The 23,908-nt window shown below is 40.5% G+C and overlaps 3 protein-coding genes across 8 annotated transcripts in view; all 3 read left to right on the top strand.

Moving 5' to 3' along the window:
- The first annotated feature begins 121 nt into the window (after window positions 1–121).
- LOC111605359 (ribosome biogenesis protein BOP1 homolog) lies at window positions 122–2,945 on the top strand. The gene is made up of 5 exons (XM_023323838.2): window positions 122–307; window positions 373–1,726; window positions 1,792–2,279; window positions 2,340–2,635; window positions 2,698–2,945. Exons 1-5 carry the CDS (start codon window positions 212–214, stop codon window positions 2,849–2,851), a joined length of 2,388 nt encoding a protein of 795 aa, XP_023179606.2. The 5' UTR covers window positions 122–211; the 3' UTR covers window positions 2,852–2,945.
- Window positions 2,946–3,399: 454 nt separating this feature from the next.
- Window positions 3,400–8,854, top strand: LOC111605385 (regulator of G-protein signaling 17). 3 transcript variants are annotated; one of them, XM_023323874.2, is made up of 8 exons: window positions 3,400–3,793; window positions 5,009–5,548; window positions 5,606–5,911; window positions 6,058–6,066; window positions 7,401–7,478; window positions 7,548–7,609; window positions 7,669–7,957; window positions 8,020–8,854. In XM_023323874.2, exons 3-8 carry the CDS (start codon window positions 5,607–5,609, stop codon window positions 8,102–8,104), a joined length of 828 nt encoding a protein of 275 aa, XP_023179642.1. In that variant the 5' UTR covers window positions 3,400–3,793; window positions 5,009–5,548; window position 5,606; the 3' UTR covers window positions 8,105–8,854. The 3 variants fall into 3 exon arrangements, with proteins under 3 accessions (XP_023179642.1, XP_023179643.1, XP_023179641.1); XM_023323875.2 differs by having other exon boundaries at window positions 3,400–3,751; XM_023323873.2 differs by having other exon boundaries at window positions 3,405–3,653.
- A 12,440-nt stretch (window positions 8,855–21,294) lies between these two features.
- Window positions 21,295–23,908, top strand: part of LOC111605346 (protein grainyhead) — a 40,650-nt gene continuing 38,036 nt past the window's right edge. For 2 of the 4 annotated variants that reach the window (XM_023323820.2, XM_030225423.1), the window contains exon 1: window positions 21,617–22,804. In XM_023323820.2, the coding sequence (XP_023179588.2) occupies window positions 21,771–22,804 (1,034 nt within the window). In that variant the 5' untranslated portion in view covers window positions 21,617–21,770. Of the gene's footprint in view, window positions 22,805–23,908 lie in introns of all 4 variants that reach the window. The other 2 variants (XM_030225424.1, XM_023323821.2) reach the window with 2 other exon arrangements.

The raw sequence follows: 23,908 nt of genomic DNA on the forward strand, positions 1-23,908 counted from the left end.
AATTTATTTTAATTTTAACTTCTTTTGCTTCATTCTCTAAAGAAACAAAGAAAACTGCTGTGTAATGGCAATGAAGAGCTTGAGACGCATAAATGAGCAAATGTGGTATTCACACAAAATGTAACAAATTTAGTTATCGATTGACGAATTGCAATCGAAATTTGTGCCGCAACACGTGCGCCAAGTTGTTTCGTTTTGTTTTCTATTAAAAATGACTAAAAAACAGACAATAAAACGTAAAGTTAAGGAACCAGAGCCCACAAATGAAGAATCTGTTTCTGAACAATCAGACAATGAAGAAAATGAGGTAAGCTAAGAAAATGATTACATTCTTAAGTTAGACTCCAATGTTTGTTTTCTTTTTTGGACAAGGATCTGCTGCAAGCTGTAAAAGATCCCGGAGAGGACACGACTGACGATGAAGGCATAGATCAAGAATATCAGTCGGACAGCAGCGAGGATCTGGAGTTTGAGAGCGACGAAGAAGGTAACTATTTGGGCAGAAGGGGGAACAAGGCAGAAGAAGGTAAAGACGCAGATGACGACGAAGGTGAAGATGAAGATGAAGATGAAGATGAGGAAGATGATGAGGAGGATGATGACTCCGATGATGATAGTGAGGACAGTGATGCTAATGATGCCTCTGCAACACCTAAGGACGATCAGCCTAGCAGCAGTAAAGCAGCTGATGCCCAGACAAAAGCCGAGCCCATCATTGAGATAATTCCACGTGATCCTTCAAAGCCAGAGTACGAGGAGTCGGACACTTCTGATGAGGAGGATATACGTAACACAGTGGGAAACATACCTATGCACTGGTATGATGAATATAAGCACATTGGCTACGATTGGGATGCAAAGAAAATTGTTAAGCCGCCAAAGGGCGATCAAATTGATGATTTCTTGCGCAAGATCGAGGATCCGAACTTTTGGCGCACGGTCAAGGATCCTCTGACTGGTCAGGAAGTGTTGCTAACCGATGAGGATATAGCACTGATCAAGCGTATCAACTCATCGCGCATACCAAATCCTGAACACAATGAGTACGCTCCATGGATCGAGTGGTTCACCTCGGAGGTGGAAAAAATGCCTATCAAGAATGTACCGGATCACAAGCGATCGTTCCTGCCCTCAGTGTCGGAAAAGAAGAAAGTCTCACGTATGGTCCATGCCCTCAAAATGGGTTGGATGAAGACTACTGAGGAAGTGGAACGAGAGAAGCAACAGAAGCGTGGTCCAAAGTTCTATATGCTCTGGGAAACTGATACGGGACGGGAGCATATGCGTCGCATACATGATCCTGTGTCGGCGCCCAAGCGTGATCTCCCCGGTCATGCTGAATCGTATAATCCACCGCCTGAGTATCTGTTCGACGAGAAGGAGACCAAGGAGTGGCTCAAGCTAAAGGATGAGCCACACAAGCGCAAGCTGCATTTCATGCCACAGAAGTTCAAATCCCTGCGCGCCGTCCCAGCCTATTCCCGCTATTTGCGCGAGCGTTTCCTGCGCTGTTTGGATCTGTACTTGTGTCCTCGTGCCAAGCGTGTCAAATTGAATATTGATGCAGAGTATCTGATACCCAAATTGCCTTCGCCACGCGATCTGCAGCCATTCCCCACAGTGGAGAGTCTTGTCTATCGCGGCCACACAGATCTGGTGCGCTCGGTTAGCGTGGAGCCAAAGGGAGAGTACTTGGTTTCTGGTTCCGATGATAAGACAGTCAAGAGTAAGTGAATCATATGCCATTGCTTTCAAATGCTTCTCTAAATACATATATATATTTCATTTCAGTTTGGGAAATCGCCACCGGCCGTTGCATTCGCACTATTGAGACTAATGATGTGGTCCGTTGCGTTGCCTGGTGTCCTAATGCTAAGTTATCCATTATTGCTGTGGCCACTGGCAGTCGCTTGCTCCTCATTAATCCTAAGGTGGGCGACAAGCTGATCATTAAGAAAACGGACGATCTGCTCGCCGAATCGCCTAGTCAGGATATCATTGAGAATGAACGCATTAAAACAGCTGTACAATGGTCCAATGCGGACCCCGATGAGCAGGAGAAGGGCGTTCGTGTAGTCATAACACACTTCAAGCCCATACGTCAGGTGACTTGGCATGGTCGAGGTGATTATCTGGCCACCGTAATGCCAGAGGGTGCCAATCGCTCAGCTCTCATACATCAGCTCTCCAAGCGTCGCTCACAAATACCTTTCTCCAAGAGCAAGGGCCTGATACAGTGCGTGCTGTTTCATCCAGTCAAACCTTGCTTCTTTGTGGCAGTAAGTGTCTTTTGTCCACATCTTCTCATCTTATTACATGTCATGTACCTATCTTTGCAGACTCAGCATAACATTCGCATATATGATCTGGTTAAGCAGGAGCTGATCAAGAAGCTGTTAACCAACTCCAAGTGGATATCGGGCATGTCTATACATCCTAAGGGTGATAATCTGCTAGTGTCCACCTATGACAAGAAGATGCTCTGGTTTGATTTGGATCTGTCTACCAAACCGTATCAAACAATGCGTTTGCATCGTAATGCCGTGCGCAGCGTGGCCTTCCATTTGCGCTATCCTCTGTTTGCCTCCGGCAGCGATGACCAAGCAGTCATTGTCTCCCATGGCATGGTTTATAAGTGAGTATTATGTCAGTGCTCCTTTAAGTATGCGATGCTCATCCTCTATTATTCTCTTTTAGCGATCTGCTCCAAAATCCATTGATTGTACCGCTCAAGAAGCTGCAGACGCACGAGAAACGCGACGAGTTCGGAGTCCTGGATGTTAACTGGCACCCGGTGCAGCCATGGGTGTTCTCCACAGGCGCCGATTGCACAATTAGGCTCTACACATAAATCGTGCAACACGTTGCATCTTTAGTTTTTTAAGCGCTCAATTTGTAATATGAATGTTGAACGGTAGTAAACAATATATCCAATTGAATCACAATTGAATCACATTCGGTGTGTGTATGTGTGCGTCTGTGTCCTGCTTGGAAAAGCTTGAATACAACCCTGGTCAGCTTAACCACCCAACAGGCAATCACTGTCCGGCGCCTGCTCCCCGGGGGTCGTTTAACCAGAGAGAAAGAGAGGAAAGCACAAGAGCATAAAATTACGAACTAACACCAAAAGGCAACAACAAGGCTGCTGCTCATTAATACATTTACAGTTTTTTTTTTTGGTGTGCTCAATTCAAGCAGCAACAGCAACATCAATGCCCGAAAGCACAGATCCCAACCAAATTCCAGTACAGTGTGAAGTGAGTGGGAGCGTGTGAGAGAGTGAGTGAGAGCAAAAGCTTTTCGCTATTCTCTTTTGGTCAAAAGCATTCGCGCGCACATGTCGCGATGTGTACCAGGAATCTAATCGCCTCGCTTTCGGCTCCACCACCAAACAACAACAGCAACTGTATAGCTATTTGAAAGCTTTTCCTTCAATCAGCAGTCAGTCGCTAGCCTTTGCCCATGTGAAGAGAAACGTTTGCACTTGTGCTCGTGCCGTCGTCGTCGGTCGTTGTCGTCGAGGATTTTGGGTTTTGGCTATCAGAGCGCGCACACACACACACAAATACGAAATAAAAGAACCAAAAAAATAGCAAAGAAATTCACACGTATAGAAAAAAGCGCAGCAGTGAAAATGAAACGGCAATAATGTGGTAAAACCAAAGCCCTCCCCTTCCCAAAAACAAAAAAAAAATGAAAAATAAATAAAAAAAATATGGCAAGTGTCGAGCTATAGAAAAATGCCAAAAATGTGAGAAATATTGGAATATGAGAATCCAACAATTTAACGAATGTAATCATCAAATATAACGAGTGTCTAGCTAAATTGCACTACTTGCTCGCACTCTCTCGCTTACTCCTGAAGCCTCGCGCCCTCTCCCCCTCCACTCCACTCCCTTGAATCTAGCTCGCGTTCTCTCTCCTTGGCTCTCTTTCTCTGTGTAGAAGTTGAATCAAAGCAAAATCATTCAGAGCAAAAAGAAAGAAAGAAGAAAAATACCTACACATATTTTTAGTGTGGCAAAAAAAGAAAGAAATTGTATATATTCGTTGCTCCTAAATACATAGAGCAGACACACAAACTAAAACAAAATCAAATCAGAGTGTATATTACTGTGTATGTGTGTGCGTGTGTGTAAGTGTGTTTGTATAAATGTGAGCGGAAGCGCACACGATTGGAAATTGTTCAATATATATTTTAGCAAATGTAACGGCTGCAGTGTATGTGTGTGTGTGTTAAATGCTAAGAAACAATCATCAGCAGCAACAGCAGCAGCATCAAGTGCAATTAGCAGCTCTGCCCTCTGCAGCTGCCACAACGCACAACAAAAAAACAACAACAATAACAAGCAGCATCAGCAGCCAGGCTAGCTAATCACGCATACGCCCCATCAGCCCCAACCAACGCGAGCCATAACGAAAATCAAAAAAATATATATGTATTTACATATACATACATATGTATACACATATACATATGTATTGAAGAAAATAACAGTCAGGCGACCTCGCTGCCGCCATCGTGTGTAGCATGTGTGTGTGTGTGTGTGTAATGACTAGCACAAGAAATAAATATAACAAAAAAATTCCAAATACATCTCCAGCTGCTCGCTGGAACTAGGAAAATGCTAAAAGAGAAATCAAATAAAAATAAAAGGAATTTCATAACACATGATATAAAATTCCCGTTTCAATTGCTCCTCATTACAAACTAATTTCGCTGTAAATACGAACAGCAATAGCAACAACAACAATAAGAACTACAAGAACACTAAACTAGTACACCCACCAACATCCCCCTCCAGTACCCCCACCTCCTACGCAGCTATTCCCGTGCCATCTGTGGCACCTGCCCACGCACGAAAGTGAGAGCGCGCAAGAACGGACATGTCAGGAGCTGCACCGCACACTAAATCATAATAATAATAATAATAATAGTACACAAATATTCTAACTGTTTTCTGCGCTTCTCTTTTACCCTCCCTTCGCCAACTTCTTCGCTGCTCAGATAAAAGAAATCAAAGGAACAGAAGCAGAGCCCAAAAGGCAGAGGCAAATATTTCTCTGCATATGCATGTAAAAACTAAAAAAAAAATAGAATAATTCGGAGAACAACAACAAGAACAGAAACTACAACAAGAACAGCAACAACAGCTACAACAGCCAGAGCAGCAGCAATAAAATCAAGAGCGTGCAAGGCGCGAGAGTCAAAGCACAAGCAAAAGCACTCGATAAAAAGTTATTAGCGAAAACATAAATACGTAACTTGCTCTCTGGACTCGCGCTCCCTCTCTCTCTCACTCTCCTTCACTCTCTCACTGTCACAAAAAGGGCGCCCAACGCCAACGCCAACGCGCAGCCCAACTGTTCTGCGAGGGTGTATGTGTGTGTGTGTGGGGGAGAGGCAGAACGAGACGGACAGTAGGTAGGTCAGTGGCAGTGGGCGGCAGCCTAGCAGCAGTGCCAGCGCCAGCGGCAGCGGCAGCTGTGGCAGCTACGCCAACGCCAAAGCCAAACGCCAACATCAACTGTAAATTGCAAAGGGCAGGTAAGTGTGGCTCCCAATTAATGTGTGTGTGTGCTCCAATTTGTATGTTGCTTCCAGCATGTCCTGCACCGTTTCCGAACTGCCCAGCGGCTGTCGCTTGCGCGGCATGAATGCATCCTCACAAAACGCAGCTGCGGCCAACAATGGCAACGGCAATGGCAGCGGGGACAGCGTCGGAGTTGGAGCTGGCAGCGCCACAGCGGGCGTTGGCGGTAACAGCGGCACAACGGGCACTAGCACAACGCTGCAGGGCAGCGTGAGCGCTACATCGAATGTGCTGCAGGAGTCAAATGCGCCGCTGCAGCGGCCGCAAACACAGAAGCCATGCTGCTTTTGTTGGTGTTGTTGTTGTTCCTGCTCCTGGTGAGTACAATCCAAACTTTAACTGTTTCCTGCAATATGTAGGTAACATACAAACTCATACAAACATATAAATATATATATATGTATATTTAAACGGAATCTATTTCATTGCCGCTGCTCCACGGGTCGTCCAACCACAACAACAGGGCTAAGTGGTAAGTTCCTACCTACACACACAAACACACCTACTCCTACACCTACACCAAAACACACGCACACATGTGCACCCACGCAGTCAGGGGCATTGCCTGCTCTCGTCATTATTTGCAGCTGGCAATGCTCTATTTGCTAGGCGAATAGTAAAAGCACTCTCTTTAGCGCATGCTATCCCACTCTATCTTACACTAGCTAGAGGGCACAAATGTTTCATTCACAATTCGCGGGAGCGCCAAAAGCTCTGAGCAGAGTATTTTTCAAAAATCACATCCAAACAATTGAAGGCAGGCGGATTCTAATGCTGTTGCTATTGTTGTTGCTGTTGTTGCAGAAATGTTGCAAGTTTTCGTGAATGAAAATGAAAGCTGTTCATTGCCTTGCTGGGTGGGCATAACTCCCGCGCTTTTGTAGACTTAGCTATTGTCCATCTATTCGCATTTAATCATACCAAGTACTTGTGCATATATATAATACACACATACTCACGTACGGACGTACGTAAATATGTTATATTGGCAAGCTGTCCAAGCGCGGTAAACAGATAACGAACTTTGATGAGTTCCTATGTAGAGAGGGTGCTTGTAATGCTTACCTGATATGAGGCAGCCAAATCTAATCGTAGATAACGTGTGGCCAGTTTACAGTTAACCACTGTGCTGGCAACAACAAATTATAGTAGAGCCAGCAAAAGTCAGCAAAAGCAAAACCGTTAAAGTAACTCGCAACAGCTGTTTCTCAAGTTGCAAAAAGCTTTCTTATATCGGTGATCCTTAACGCAATTACAATAAGTAAAAGCTCTAAGCTGATTCAAAGTCGTAAGCGAAAAAGCTTTAAATGCAGCAGAAAGAGAAACGTACAATGATTGGCTTAACTAAACGTTGGCTGTACGTATCGAACATAAGAATGTGCTTAATGATACCCTTTAAAAAGTAATACAGAGTAAAATAATAGATAACGATAAATAGATCCCGACTATGAAAATTTATTCTGCAAAGAACTAAAGCTATTTATTAAGACTTATATAGTAAATTTATTATAATTTATATCAACATATATGCATTCGCTTGTATATGTAACACATATATACCTTGCATGTTTGGTTTCTAGAGCAGCGATATGATATGACAATACAATCTAATACTTGGAATAGCTACCAAATGAGTAGTAACCTTAGCTAATAGGGAAGAAATAAATGAATCTATATTATAGAAGTATCCGAACTTTATTAAATATACCCCATATTTATTTTGCTTTTTTATAAACTCGACTTGTATATCATTATTATCTATTTATTATCTGTTTATTATTGTGCATTTTTCTATCATTTTAACAGTCTTGCCATCAAGAATGCGGATGAAAATGCGCCCACCAAACGTGATCTCGTTAACGCCGAATTCCTAGATGGCGATCAGTAAGTTTTAGTTATAGAGTATACCAAATTTATAGCTTGATTTTTTGACATCAAATTAAATATTTGCAGACCCACATTAGAAGAAATACGTAGTTGGGGTAAAAGCTTTGATAAACTAATGACGAATTCAAGTAAGTAACAATATCTATAGATTAAATTACATATATCTATATGTTGACATATTTCCCAGATGGCCGCAAAGTCTTTCGTGATTTTCTGCGCAGCGAATTCAGTGAGGAGAACATCCTGTTCTGGTTAGCCTGCGAGGATCTGAAAAAGGAGAACAGCGCCGAGGTGGTCGAGGAGAAGGCGCGCCTGATATATGAGGATTATATATCGATACTATCGCCGCGAGAGGTGTCGCTCGATTCGCGAGTGCGTGAGATTGTTAATCGCAATATGATTGAGCCGACGACTCGCACCTTTGACGAAGCTCAAATACAAATCTATACGCTGATGCACAGAGACTCATATCCCAGGCAAGCTCACACATATGATATAGAAAGATAAATATATAAATATATAACGATTTTCTTTCCAGATTCCTAAACTCGCAAAAGTTCAAGACACTCGCTCAAATGCAAGACAATTCGAATGCCGGCTCCAAGGCGGATAGTCCCACTTAGAATGTTATTTAACCATTTTCGGACTTTCATTTAACTTTAGAATTCTTTATTATTTGTTCGGTTAGTCCTTAGGGTCTAAGCGACAGCTGTAGCCGCTGTCCTGCCGCCGTTCGCTCAGCTCTTATTTAAAACAAAAGAAGTTATATAGAAGCAATATGTCATACAAACTACATGAATAAAACTAATTCCAAAAGTGAACTATATATATATATATACATATATATATATATATATATATATATGTTAGCTGGCGATCGGTGGAAGCAGCGGCAACAGTTGCGACTTGCTCTAAGTCAGATAGATACCATATATATATATAGGGCAACGCAACAACCAACTTAGACGATATATGATGCATTATGTGAAACCGATTCCTTCTTTACAATGTTCTAGTCGTTAACAAGAAACCAAAAGAAAAACCAAACTAGGAAATTTATATAAAAGAAAAGAAAAGAAAAGAAAACTTAGTTGTTAAACTTAAACGCGGGCAACGGGTTAGATAATACACACTATATATATATCTATATATACAGCAGGCATTTCTAGGGAGAAACTTTAAGAAGCAGATATAAGTTAAATATTTGTATAATGTATATTAGTTTGTATTGTCTGGCCCAGTCTGGTACCCAGTCTACAGATTGCGAAACAATTAGCATTATATTGTAATAATTGTTTATACTAAGACGTATTAATCAAATTGAAACAAAACAAAAACAAAAACAAACTTTAACGCAAATACTTTTCCAAAAACAAAAAATGAGAAAACCAAAGAGAAAAAAATAAGCAAACATTTTTAAAAAACGTATTATACTTAACATTTATACTTGTAACTTAACTTAATTAGTCTTGAAAACATTTTAGATCATATTAAAAGAAATCATATATATATATATTATATGTATATATATGACTAGCAACATCGAAGCATTCTGTAAATAAAAAATACAACAAAAACTTAACAAAAAAATTAAATAATATGATTAATAGCAATTTAGTTGCGATTACGTTGTGACATGGCATTACAGTTCGTTAGTTTTCACAAAGAAATAATATTAACAACAAATTATATATATATATATATTATTTAAAATAGTAATACGAACTCGGAATCAAGACAATTTGAATTGTGTCTCAAGTATGTAACAACAACACAAAAAAATATATATATACAAAAATATAGATTACATATTTATTGTACATTTGTTTTAAATGAAAGAAGAAAAAATAAGAAATTTACAATGTCAAAAAGTTCTTAACAAATTGTCTCCTACTCGGATGCTAAGCGCACGCAACTAAACTCTATGCGCGTTTACTAAGTATTTTATTTGCATTGATTTCAAATCGAAAAACAAAAAAAAAAACAAAAAATATTTAAGAGAAATAACAACAAAAAGAAAAAAATGAAAACGTTTCGCAATATCACTGCCAACTCCGCAAGAGATATATCATATATATATTATATATGTATATATATATATATATGTATATGTATCACATACAAAGCAGTTGCGTTTACTACCCGCACACACACACGCACACGCACACATACACACACAGGCAACTGCGAACTGGGCTTATCAAGATGATACTACAGTACAACCCCCTCGCCCCTTCAGCCATGCATCGCGCCAACTCTGCTCCCGTCAAACAAACCCCAAAAATTCACACGCTGCGGCGCGTTAGTTTTTCTTGCATTCAAAACACTTCAGTATTAACATGAAAGGGAATACTACAATCGGCAGCTACCGACTGCACAATACTCGTTCACGACGCGAAGAATAGCTCGATGACCTCATGTATGTATCATATAATTTATAAGATTATTCTGTAGAACTAGTCTGTTTCATATTTTGTGTCTAAAACTATGGCAGTTATAGTTTCACTTTACGATTTGTCACGCTTAAGACTGGACTAATATATATTATATTCGATCAATCTGTTAAGCAGATTAACAGTTATGCTAAATTTTGGGTGTCCAGTTATAATTCTAGCAGTCAAATTCCAAGTCGATGAAGGAGTTTATAGAGTTTCCGATTCAAATAAAATATGTCCAATTTCAAGTGTTTAACTTTGCCTTACTACGCACAGTCGAGCGAATACTACTGGGAACACTGCATAGCAGCCAATATACCCTATTTGACATCGTGAACGTGTATTAAAATAAATTTTTGGCACAGCCAAGGGTTAACTACCTTTTGCAGAGTTTGTTTATAAAAGATTTAGCAATTCTTAGGTCAAAAATATTAATTTCTAAATTTAAAAAAAAGTGCAAAAAAAATATTTAAAATTGAAATAAAAATGCAAGAAAATTAATTGTGTTTTTTATAGTAAGCCAAAACAATATGAGGAAATATGATTTAATTGTATTTGCAATTTATTATTTTAAGAAAGTGTTAAAACTAGTAGCAGTGTTAGTAACAGTGTTGCAAAACATTCAACAAGCGGTAAAAGCATTTTGAAATTGATATCTTTTCAAGTTCCAAATAAAAACAAATAACTAATATTAATAATTTAATTAATTTTTAATTTAATTTAGCTTTTTTAAGTATAAAAATTTATTTAGCTTTATTATTTATACGCATATATCGATCTAATAAATTAGTTCAATTTTATAAATATTTATTTCAACATTTCTAATTTCTATAAGCCTTAAAAAATTAAAAAACATATTTTTTTTAAATTAAATCCTTTAGCAAATTTTAAAAAATTTCTGAACATTTTTTAAATTTCTTAAATTTTGCTAAATTTAAACCAAACTATAGTTGGTCAGTTTCGAATTTTCTTTGCCTTTTTCTAAAATTGTATATTACTATTCGATTTTTGTCATAGCTTCAAATCTCAATAAACAACTCTGCAAGGCGTTAAAACTGAAAACAAATATAAGTAATAAAAAAAATTAAATTTTAAATTTAAATTTAAATTTTTAGCAAACGTTGTCGAATTAATTAGAAAAAAATATGAGATTAAAAAAAATATATAAACAAAAGTTAACATGAGTTTTAACAACTGAAACGACGAATTACGTGAACGTAGTTCGAGGCACAGCATTTTAAAGCACAAAGGAAAAACAAAAAAGTTTCGTATTTAAAGATCAAATCATAAAAATTTATAAATTTAAATAGAAAAGTGTTACCTCAGTTGAAAGCAGAGTGTTTTTAGTAGACATTAGCTAGTTGGTGTGTCTAGTTTTAAATACGTATTAAATAGCCAAATACACACACACACACACATACACACTGACACACACAGCGGTACGAGGTCTTTCATAGATCTTCCTTTTCTTCTAGCAAAACAAAAACAGACCGCCACGCCCCCTTATCCAGTTGCCTTTAGGCTTTTTAGCTTCAGTTCTATTCGCACTCTAGCCAATAATACCAAAAAATACCGACAAAATACCAACTAACAGTAGACCTAAACCAAAAGCTCATTGAATTTACTTCACTCAGGCTGCGACATGGAATTGAAAATTCGACAACCTATTTGCATTAGCATATGTCTATCGATAAGTATCGATAAGTTATCGATTTTTCATTTTCTATGCTTTGTTAATAATACTACAAATTACATTTCTTTCTATGAGTGAAAATAGTTTATAAAAATATTTTATTTTTAATATTCTCAAACGCGCAAACACACACACACATACATATACATATACTTACATATATATAAATATATACTATATAATTGTATATGAAATACATACATAAATGTAAATGTAATCGCAAAAAAAAAGAAAAAACAAAAACAAAGTATTAGTAAAAAGTTTCGACCAGTTAAAAAAACAAATACAAATTAAATTTATTATTAAAAAAAACTAAAAAAAATTGAAAAAAAAAATTGAATACAAAAAACATGTTTAAACTAAGCATACATTTAGATTAAAAAAAAACAACAAATTTAATATATTGCAACAATAAACAACATGAAAATAAAAACTGAAATTTAATGAAAAATGCAACAAAAAATTGGTAAAGCGTCTTTGAATTTTTTATTTCTAGAACATTCGCGTGTTAACGTAAGAAAGTTAACACGACGTTAAATTCATATATAATATTAATTAAGTATTTCAAAATTACGTTAACATGTGAATGACTAAAATTTTAAAATTGATCACCTATTATTTAATTGTTATATATTTTACTTAATTTTAAATTTATATTATGCATGCAAAACGTCTAGAGAATATGAATGGCTGCAGCAGCGCAATGCAAAACCAAATGGAACACCCTGTATGTGGACTGGCAGAAAACACGGCAAAAAGCACACTGAGCAAACAGTCGGTACCGTCCACACGACAAAGCGTTGATTTTGCTGCCGCTGCTGCTGTTGACGCAGCAGTCACCTCTGCTGCTGCTCTTGTTGCTGCTGTCGTAAGGCGGCGTCGGAGTCTGTGCCGACGGCTACATGGCATTCATTTGTGCTACATGCATAACTATTTTAAATGCGCATGTGTGTGTCTCTCTCTCTCTCTCTCTCTTGCTCTCTTGCTCTCTCACTCTCACTGTCTCTGTCTCTGTTGACAGCTATCTGCGTTGGCCTCTACCTGGTGCACTACCACTTTCACAATGTGTGCAGCAGCAGCGCAGCAGCAACAGAAGCAAAACAAAAAAAGCCAAGGCACAGCATGTTCGAAATGTTTGAAAGTTCGAAAATGAATGCAAGCCACAAAATGAACCTGAAAGCTACAAAAGCGCAGAGGAGTACAGGGCCGGATCAGCGGGCAGGCGCAAAGCGTTCGTCCAACTGGAAACGCGGGCGCCGTCTTGCAAAATGCGCTAAGAGCGCGCCTGTAAACACTTTTAGTCAAGTTTCAAACCACACAATGCGAACAAGTTCGTTGCCTGAGTCATTTGTTATTGCACAAGCTATTAAATGCGTACCTGGAAAACGCGGCTCTAGAGCTATGCAGGTGCACACACAAACACACAGACACACGCAGGCAGCACAACAGGCGCAGGCGCAGGCGCAGGGACAAATGTACATGGTCGGCTACCTGTGTGCGTGTCTGTGTTGCCAGTGTAGAGACAACATCATCATCGAATCGATGAATTTGAGTTTCGCTCGCTCGCTCGGTAGCTGATCCAGTCGACGCCGACGCCGACGCCGACGCCGCTCGCTCAATATCAGTTACGAAAGAGATGAAACCATAAAAAGCAATAATAATCGAGCAACATGCACGCTCTCTCACACAGACATTCACCTGTGAGCGCCTGCACAGACACATGTCGAGAGAGCGAGAGCGAGTGCGAGAGAGGGCGAGCAGCGACTGCGCAGCCGAACAGCAGCAGCCGCAGTCGCAGCGACTGCCGCAGCAGCAGCAGCAACAACACATTCAACAGTTGAACAATCTCCAATTGACTCTTTGGGCATTATAGCCGAGCTCAACGTTCATCCGCGACAAGTTTTTCGTACCTTTCGTGCAGGCGAGTTACACATTTTCGCTTTGGCTCCTCAATAAACAACAAAAAATACAGAAAACAAATTATTAATTGAAATTGCGACGAGCAGAGTTGCCAACGTATTTGCTAAACTCTGCGAAATATTTAAATAGCATAATAAGTGAAGTAAGCCAAGAATAAGAAGAAGAAGCAGCAGCAGCAGAGGCACAAAAAATAGAAACGAAGAAAAGTACAAAAAAAACACACACACACACACACACACACATACATAGAGAGTGAAATACGTTCGCGTTCGTTTCGCGTGTGCCAGCGACTGAGTGTGCGTGTGTGTGTGTGTGCATGTACTCGCCATGTGCATATGTGTGTGTGTGTGTGCGAGTCGTGCTGGCCGCGTCTGTGTGCGTGCATTTGTGTGAGCCAAAACGAGACGCCATCAAAGCTGAGCAACGGCAACGGCAACAGAAATAAAATTCAAAATAAAAATTGTGATTAATAACAAAGCAAAGGCAACAGCAAAACACAAAAACAAAAGCAAAGAACAACAAAAGGCGAACGCGCAGCGCAAAAATTTAAAAAAGCGCGTAAAATCCAAAGCACACATACAAGCGCACACAGCGACTATGTAGGTGTATGTGTGTACCTGTCTATGTCTGTGCCAATAACAACAACAACAACATAAAAATACTAAATAAATACTAAACTAAAGCATAAAGGCGGGCTCCACAATGAAAAATGTATAAACTGTTAACAAAAGTGCAAAAGCAAAAGCAACAACAACAACCACAACAAAAGAGAGACGCAAATGCTGCGCGCATCCGCTGCCACCGCCAGCGCCGCCTCCGCAGCCGTGTTTCGTGTTCGTCGTGGCAATTAAAAAAGTTTTATGCAAAATACGCAAATCAAATGTTAATGCTGTGAGCTGTGCATGTGCATGTGTGTGTATGTGTGTGCGTGCGTCCAAAATGCACACAGCAGCTACAGCGACAACAACAACCAGAGCCAACAACGAGACCAAGGAGTCGCACATTAGAAGCTCACAGCCAGCAGCCAGGCTTTGAGCCAAAGACGCATACCAACAGCAGCGCTAAAGTGGCGAAAGGTGCACCCACCAGCAGCAGCAACAACAGCAACAACAACATCAACAATTCCAGCAGTCAGCCACGAATTAAGCGGGCACCACAACTACACACACACACACACACACGCATACGTATTCGTTTGTTCGTTAAACATTTACGGTGTTTTTTCGAATTATTTCGAACATGCCGTCGCCGCCTTCCAAGCCTTCCAGCCTACCAGTGATAGTGTGCCATAGTGATCCTTACGAATTGTAGTGCCAAAATTCCAATATATACAACGTTTTTACCTGGTACTGGGCGCTGAGACAGCTGCAACGCATACAAAATATATATTTGTAAGTATTTCTCTTTCACTCTACACATGTATATATCTATACACAGAGAAGTAATTATAAATGCATAAAATGCAACACTGCGCTCACTGAGCCAGGCTTAAAGAAACGGGCAACGCGCAACGCGCAGCGCGCAACAGCGACATCAATAAAAGCCAAATATAAAGCACCCTGTAAGGTGCGCTGTCAACGTCGCAGCCGCGACGGTAATAGGCAATAGTGTTGGAGAGTGCGCAAGAGCGTGTAAGACAGACAGAAAGAGAGAGGGAGAGAGAGCGCAAGCGCGCGTGTTCGTTTGTTCGCTCGTTCGTTCGTACATTCGGTCAGACAACGGAGCAGCGTAAAGCGGGAGCGAAAAGGGATCAAAAGGTGTTGTCTGTGTATGCGACGCTGCTGCTGCTGCTGGTGCTGCTGCGGCCAGCGTCTCAGTCGACTTGTTCGAAAATCGAAGTTACTGTTGTTGTTCTACTGTGTTTTTGATTACGTTTTTCTCGTGGCTTCTTGTAGCGTTTGGGCTGCGACTTCGTTGACTTTGGCTTTATAGCTGCTGCTGCTGCTGTTGTTGTTGTTGTTGTTGCTCTTTTATTTTTTTTGTATTATGTATTATTCTTTATACTTTTTGTTAGTGGTCCGCACATTGATGATGGCGATCAATTTGGGGCTGCGATTATGGTACAGTAAAATGAACAACGTCGCCGCTGCCGTCGCTGTCGCTGCCGCTGTCGTTGTCGTTGTCTTGTGTTAGCCACTACGCAGCAGACACACACACTCACGCGCATACATATAAACATACAATGACACTCACATGTGCACGTCAGCTCTCACACAAACACACACACACACACACACACACAGTGACATGCATAAGCACAACTACAAAGACTCGGGGCACACTTAACCCACACAAAAGCCAGCGAGGTGGCTTGGCGGAGGGCTGCTTAGCGGTGTAGGAGAAGGAGGAGGAGGAGACTGAACGGCAGAGGGGAGTGGCGCGAGGGTTAACTTCGTGAGAGAGTTATTTTATTTTCGTGTTCGTGTTAACGTTTATTGTTTTTCTTTTCTTTTTCTGCGTTTTTCTTACCTTCTCTCCGGGCTCTCAGCGTCTGCGTCTTTGCTTGGTTTTTTCGTTGAGTTCGTGTGGTTATTGATGCCCGGCTTTGACCGATGGCTTAGGGTTAGGATCGTACATTTCTTGTCTTTGGGCGCACACACACATAAACATGCACACACACGCACACGCACACGCATACTTATATAGGTACATATCTCTGCATACTTTTATATCAAATGACTGTCGGGGTCTAAATTATGTCAAATCTTGATGGGATTCCAAATGGTATTGCCTTTGAAACGATTATATTTCTCCATTCTTGAACCCAAGCAGTTAGCTGGAGCAAATACGAATGCAAACACAGACGACTTTAAGACTCTATAATAAAAACAATGCACAGATTAAATTTCTAAATTAGAGACGGGGCTTCACTTGATGATGATATATTTATAAAATTTGGATATATTGCCGATAGCATAGATATTTACAAATATTTAATATTTAAAATACAGATGAGCACATAAATATTAATATTGTAATAATCTTATTGAGGCATATCTGTATTGAAAATGGGAAAGATTCCCAAAGAAAGATTCATACAGGAAACATATATAGCTACGATTGTTCATATGAGTGTTGTATGCGATATAATTCGTAGTAGGTTGAGTCACTAGAGGCATTAGAGAGCGATTAGACAAATGCAAACAAGTATAGATAGACAAATTATATCTATCTATCTAATATCTACCTTCCTAGTCCAATCTAATAATATCTTAGTTTAACAACAATATAAAGAGAATTATTTTTTTGGTTTTGGAATAGTTTTCGATCTTATAAAATTATATTTTATTATATTTATTATATATTTTATTACTTTCTCTTAGTATTATAGAATGAATATAGATGAAGGCTATTTGTCTCTAGTTGATAATTCTGATTTAAATGTGAAATACTCCCAACTCTTAGCTACTTCCAGGACTTCCGCTGCACTAAACTCATTTAAAATTCCTAAATTGATCTCTCAAATCATAGAAAACTTTTTTATTCAGCACTCATCGGTGCTGGGTATCTTCTAGTCGAGCACAGGCAACTATAGTCACTCAAAGTTGATATTATAAAAATAATATAACATTCTCTATATGATATAAACTAAGTCTATTCAAATGCCTATCACGTTTAGCAACAAAGTTGGCTTAGATTTCAGCTTAAGCAACTGCGAGAGTTCTTAGGAATATTATGCTAATATTAAACAGAAGTAGATTTACTATAAGCAGGTAAAGATATATCAGTCAATCAATGTTGACTTAGGAAGTAGAAATACGTACACTCGCTTGGCTTTTGAATTGGGATTTTTCCCGTAAGGCGTAATTATTCCACACGAATGGACGGACGGACAGCCGGACGGATAGATGGAGGTACAGACGGACAGACAGTCGGACAGACAGTCGGATAGACAGACTGACAGACAGACGGACGGATAGACTGAGGGACAGATGGATGGACAGATGGATGGACAGACGGACGGAGGCACAGACGGATGAACAGACGGACGAATGAACAGACGGATGGATACACGGATGAACAGGCAGTCAGACTGATAGGACTAGATTCACCTGCCTGCTGATCCTCATCAGGAATATAAATACTTAATGAGATCTGCCACGCCTCCTTCTGCCATTTACATACATTTCAACAAATCGAACCCGATTTCCAACCTCTATTGGTTCAAGAGTAACTTTTGATTTGATTTGAAACTTTCCTCAATCACATCAAATGTCACAAATATTGCATTGATTTAATTAAATTGCATATCTTCGGACATCTACTCTACTATTGAAATAGATGAAACATCATCAGCTGCTGCTGGAGTCTTCCAATTGGCCCAAGATCAGTTAGACAAAGACGCTTAATCAAGCCCAAGATTTAGCTCAGCTTCGATCTCTCCCTCTTTTTTTTATGGGTTTCTGCTCTTGAAAGTATTAAGTGGATAAATATCTAGAATAAATGCTCTCGAGCATATCTAGATGCCGCGGGGCAGACACTCGACTCGCTGGGAAGCGGAGGTCTGCGGGAGGATGGCCACATTAAATTGACCTCAATCGTTATATAAAGCTATAAAGCCGCACAAATTGGCCAAGTCCGAATTTGTTCTTGATTTCATTTTAATTGTTTTCTAATTGCTTGACGACTTTCTAGCAAACAGGCGGAGCAGGGCCCGGCTCTGGCCACGTGCCGGGCGTGCAGCTCATCAATATAGTATTTATATAGAAGATATTGACCGGTTTAGCTGCATGACAAGCAGCTGACAAGGGGTTGGGTGTACTTTATGGCTCTCTGTGTGTGTGTGCCAAAAAAAACTAGTCTACAAAGCGCGCCACATGACACTGACCTCACCTACTAACGGAACCAGCAGCAGCAGCAGCAGCAGCAGCGGCGGCAGCAGCGGCAGCTTGGGCAAACGAGGAGCAGACACACGATCTGCGAGTTGAACCCCAACCGGCTCAGCTTGGTTGAACTGACGAAAAAAGCAAGAAAAAAAAACAAGTTTATCCACATCCCCAACAGACAACGTCTCAAAGGCAGCCTCATGAACTTTGCTTTAGCTTTGCTTTTTTCTCGTTTTTTTTTCTTTTTTTTGGTGTCTTTTTTTTATCAAACAATAACTGGCAGTGGCAGTGGACGTGCCACCTGAACCGGGTTCCAGTGCCAGGCAGGGAGTGGGGGCGGGGCTCGCCTGGGCCAGTGCCTGCTGCCTGCTGCCTGGTTTGTTGTGGCTGAACCAGAAAGTCAGCATCAGCAACTTCTGGATTAGGTCAAGGATTGGCGGCACATGACTTGTAGCTGTTGTTGTTGTTTGGAACTACCTACCGGTACCTGTTCTAAAAAAAAAACACCAACTACAGCGGCAGCAACTTGTTGTTGTTGCCTCTTGCTGTTTGTTTGTTTCGTTTCGCTTTGTTGTTGTTATCAAACATGTTTTTTTTTGCGTGAGATTCTGGAATTGAAACTGAAATCGAAACTGAAAACGAAACAGAAACAGAAACCGTTAAAAAGTTAAACAAACTGGACTATTCCATTCACAGTTGAGTCTGCCGCTGCCGCTGCCGTTGCCGCAGCCGTTGCTAACTTTAATGCCGCTTTTACTGTAAACAAAACAAAACACAAATAAGCTAATGCTGCCAGCGTTGACTGCGCTGCCAGCTGCGCCGCTGCCGCTCTCTTCTTGCTCTTCTTCTTTCCACCTGTTGTTGATGTGATGAGTTATGCAGTTACACGTTTGACATTTGCGAAGGAGTCAAACTAGTTCGACGGGCACGTGTGCACAGCTTTTGTTTGCCCGTCCCTCTGCCAGCACTTGCCCTCTCGCCCTGCCTCTCGCTCGCACTCCCTTTGGCCCGCCGGCTAACCCCTGCTGCCACTGCCCTCCCACTTGCTTCGTTACTGTTTCGGTTTTCTGTGTTTATGTTTGTTTGCATGTTTGTTCGTTCAACTCAGACAACAACAACAACAACAACAACAGCTCAGCGCATTATCGACTCATCGGGGAAACCGCAAACATTTGAACCCGTTCCACATTCCGTTAACGTTTAGTTAGTTAGTTAGTTTTTTGTTTTGTCAGAAGGCACGATCCACCCGGTCAAACAGGCCCAGTTTTTGTTAGAGTATAAATATCATTTACCTGAGTGTAATTGTTTATTGTTATAAATGAGATGAATGTGGCCGCTTGAACTGCTCCAGCATGGAACCTTATAAGGGCTGCCTCTATAAGGAGTAAGCCTAGCAGCTAGGTTTGCCATGGCTCTGCACATGCAGAGGCATATTATATATAAAAAATTGATGTGCAACATATTCACAACTTGTGACACTTTAGGCAACATTATAATAGACTTGAGCTTGGGTATTAAAGCTTAAATGAAATTTAAATTAAATTAAATTTAAGCTGCTGAGCTGAGACAAGAATGTTAGCTAAATAAACTATGTAATAATGTAGATTGATAACTGCATAGAAATCTGTTTTTCTAAAGCTGTGTCATTGCTCAATAGAAGTCTTAAAGATGAGCTTCTTCTAGAGTTATCAAAAATATCCGCTTCAAGCATTTGCACGCATAGCGAGAGCTCATTGAGAACTCAATGGAAATTCTGGCTAAAATCTTTTTGGTTTGAATATATAGAGCAACTAGAGTAAAACAATATGAAGATCATGCTGTAAATATATAGTATAGATCAGGAGCAAAGTTAGAGTCGCTTCAACGATGTCTATCTGTCTCTTCGCTTGTCTATCTGTAGCTCAAGCTTCAGAGCTAGAGCTAGAGCTAGAGCTGCACCTAGAGGGAGAGATCTGACAGTTAGAGGCATAGGCAGATGCATTGCTTCAATAGAAATAAATACTATTTAAGTGATCTTAATGCTAAGATTCTCAACTCTCGACTCTCAATTTCTGGGCACTCATACTAAAATTATTCATACTAAGATTCTGAATTATTATCGAAAACTCAGAGAGAATTTAAAATATTTAAAAATTTATTGGAATAAATAGCCATGGCTTATATTTATTATAATCAAATCTATATAGATGAGTAATACAAGCATTAAAGTCACTGTCAGTTCTTAGAGCATGAATCTCTAGAGTAGCAACTAACACAAAGTCCTTAGAGCATGGACCCCTAGAGTAGAAACTAACACAAAGTCCAAGGGATGCTTGCTCTAAGATCCCTAGAATAGGAACTTAGACAGACCGTGGGGAATGCATTTCCAATCTCAAATATGCTTTTAAAATATTTGTAGATTTCAAATACGTAGAATTCCTAAGCTTAAGCTTTAAAAGCTTTAAGCCAATCAAAAAGCTTTAAGCTAATATTAAAGAACAACAAAATTCTTGAAGATTTTTAATACAATTTTGCCAATTAAAACTTTTTGTTTTTGCTGTATATTAATTATTTCGTATTATAATTTTTATATAAATTTATATTAAATATTTTATATATATTATATATATTTATATTATATTTTAATATTAAAAAATATTTATTTTAATTTTGAATATTTTGTAATTTTATTTTTACTTTCTTTAATTGCAGTTAATTACAACGATAAAGGAGCTAATTGTTATCCAAGTTCCTTAGTGCCATAAACAAAGCAATATTGAAACAACAGCAACAACAACAACAACAACTACAACAACCACAACAACAACAACAACAAGTGCCTTCATTCATAACGCGATAGTGATATTATTAATGTTTATATACTCGTAACAAACAAAGCTTGCCACCAACAACAACACCAACAACAACAACAACAACAACAACAAACAACCTGCAACATTTCGAATGCCTTCGCCATTTGCCAGCTGCAACAACAACAACAACTCAAGTTCAAAGTTCAAAGTCTTCCACAAATTTGTTCATTAATTAAGTTCGCTTATCACACACACACACACACACATATATATATATATATATACATATATATATATATATGATGTCCACATCCACGGCCACAACGAGCGTCATCACGTCCAACAACGATCTATCGCTGTCCGCCCACGCACACGCCCATCAGCACGGCCACGCCCACGGGCATACGCACACACACTCGCTGCATCCGCACACGCACACACACACACATCGCCTGGGCGTCGTTGGGGGCGTGGGCGTGGGCGTCGGCGTTATCGGCGGCGTCGGTGTTGTGGGTGGCCATCTGAGCGACGCCTCACTGTCGCCCATCCAGCAGGGCGCCAACATCGTAGCCAGCAGCAACAGTTCGCCCCTGGGCCAGAACGGCGTGCCGCTCCTAACCACAATGCATCGATCGCCGGACAGTCCGCAGCCGGAGCTGGCGACCATGACGAACGTGAATGTCCTCGATCTGCACACGGACTCGGCCAAGCTGTACGACAAGGAGGCTGTCTTTATCTATGAGACGCCCAAGGTGGTGATGCCGCCGGACGGTGGTCCGGGCGGTGGCAACGGTGGCGGCGGTGCCGGCTCGAATGGCGGCCATGACGATGGCCAGGTGATAGATGCGCGCATTGCTGCACAAATGAGCACACAGCATCTGGCGGCGTCTAACCAGCAGCAACAGCAACAGCAACAGCAGCAGCAGCAGCAGCAGCAACAGCAGCAGCAGCAGGCGGAACACCAGCCGCTGGCCAAGATTGAGTTCGATGAGAATCAAATCATACGCGTTGTCGGCCCCAATGGCGAGCAGCAGCAGATCATTTCGCGGGAGATCATCAACGGCGAGCACCACATCCTCTCCAGAAACGAGGCTGGCGAGCACATACTCACGCGCATCGTCAGCGATCCGTCGAAGCTGATGCCGAACGACAATGCCGTGGCCACCGCCATGTACAATCAGGCCCAGAAGCTGAACAACGAGCATCAGGCGGTCTATCAGACCTCACCCCTGCCCCTGGATGCCTCGGTGCTGCACTATGGCAACGACAATGTGATCAAAACGGAGGCTGAGATCTACGAGGACCACAAGAAGCATGCAGCCGGCGTTGGCTCCATCATCTACACCAGCTCCGATCCGAATGGCGTCAATGTGAACGTCAAGCAGCTGCCGCACCTGACGGGCGTGCCACAGAAGCTCGACCCGGAACTATACCAGCCGGACAAGCACATCGATTTGATCTACAACGATGGCAGCAAGACTGTCATCTATTCCACCAGCGATCAGAAGGGCCTTGAGATCTACTCGGGCGGCGACATTGGCAGCCTCGTCTCAGACGGCCAAGTGGTGGTGCAGGCGGGTCTGCCCTATGCCACAACCACCAGCGGCACAGGACAACCAGTCTACATAGTGGCCGATGTCGAGGAGCATCTGCAGGGGTGAGTAAAGCGCCTAACTCTAGGAATACCTATAGATCTATATCTGTATTTAGAATATATATAAGATATATAGTATATAAGAAGTATATAAGAGATAGAGATAGAGATAGAGATAGAGATAGAGATAGAGATAGAGATAGAGATAGAGATAGAGATAGAGATAGAGATAGAGATAGAGATAGAGATAGAGATAGAGATAGAGATAGAGATAGAGATAGAGATAGAGATAGAGATAGAGATAGAGATAGAGATAGAGATAGAGATAGAGATAGAGATAGAGATAGAGATAGAGATAGAGATAGAGATAGAGATAGAGATAGAGATAGAGATAGAGATAGAGATAGAGATAGAGATAGAGATAGAGATAGAGATAGAGATAGAGATAGAGATAGAGATAGAGATAGAGATAGAGATAGAGATAGAGATAGAGATAGAGATAGAGATAGAGATAGAGATAGAGATAGAGATAGAGATAGAGATAGAGATAGAGATAGAGATAGAGATAGAGATAGAGATAGAGATAGAGATAGAGATAGAGATAGAGATAGAGATAGAGATAGAGATAGAGATAGAGATAGAGATAGAGATAGAGATAGAGATAGAGATAGAGATAGAGATAGAGATAGAGATAGAGATAGAGATAGAGATAGAGATAGAGATAGAGATAGAGATAGAGATAGAGATAGAGATAGAGATAGAGATAGAGATAGAGATAGAGATAGAGATAGAGATAGAGATAGAGATAGAGATAGAGATAGAGATAGAGATAGAGATAGAGATAGAGATAGAGATAGAGATAGAGATAGAGATAGAGATAGAGATAGAGATAGAGATAGAGATAGAGATAGAGATAGAGATAGAGATAGAGATAGAGATAGAGATAGAGATAGAGATAGAGATAGAGATAGAGATAGAGATAGAGATAGAGATAGAGATAGAGATAGAGATAGATAGAGATAGAGATAGAGATAGAGATAGAGATAGAGATAGAGATAGAGATAGAGATAGAGATAGAGATAGAGATAGAGATAGAGATAGAGATAGAGATAGAGATAGAGATAGAGATAGAGATAGATAGAGATAGAGATAGAGATAGAGATAGAG

The sequence above is a fragment of the Drosophila hydei genome, unplaced genomic scaffold (genome assembly GCF_003285905.1).
Source record: "Drosophila hydei strain 15085-1641.00,03,60 unplaced genomic scaffold, DhydRS2 tig00008134-arrow-pilon, whole genome shotgun sequence".
NCBI lineage: Eukaryota > Metazoa > Arthropoda > Insecta > Diptera > Drosophilidae > Drosophila > Drosophila hydei.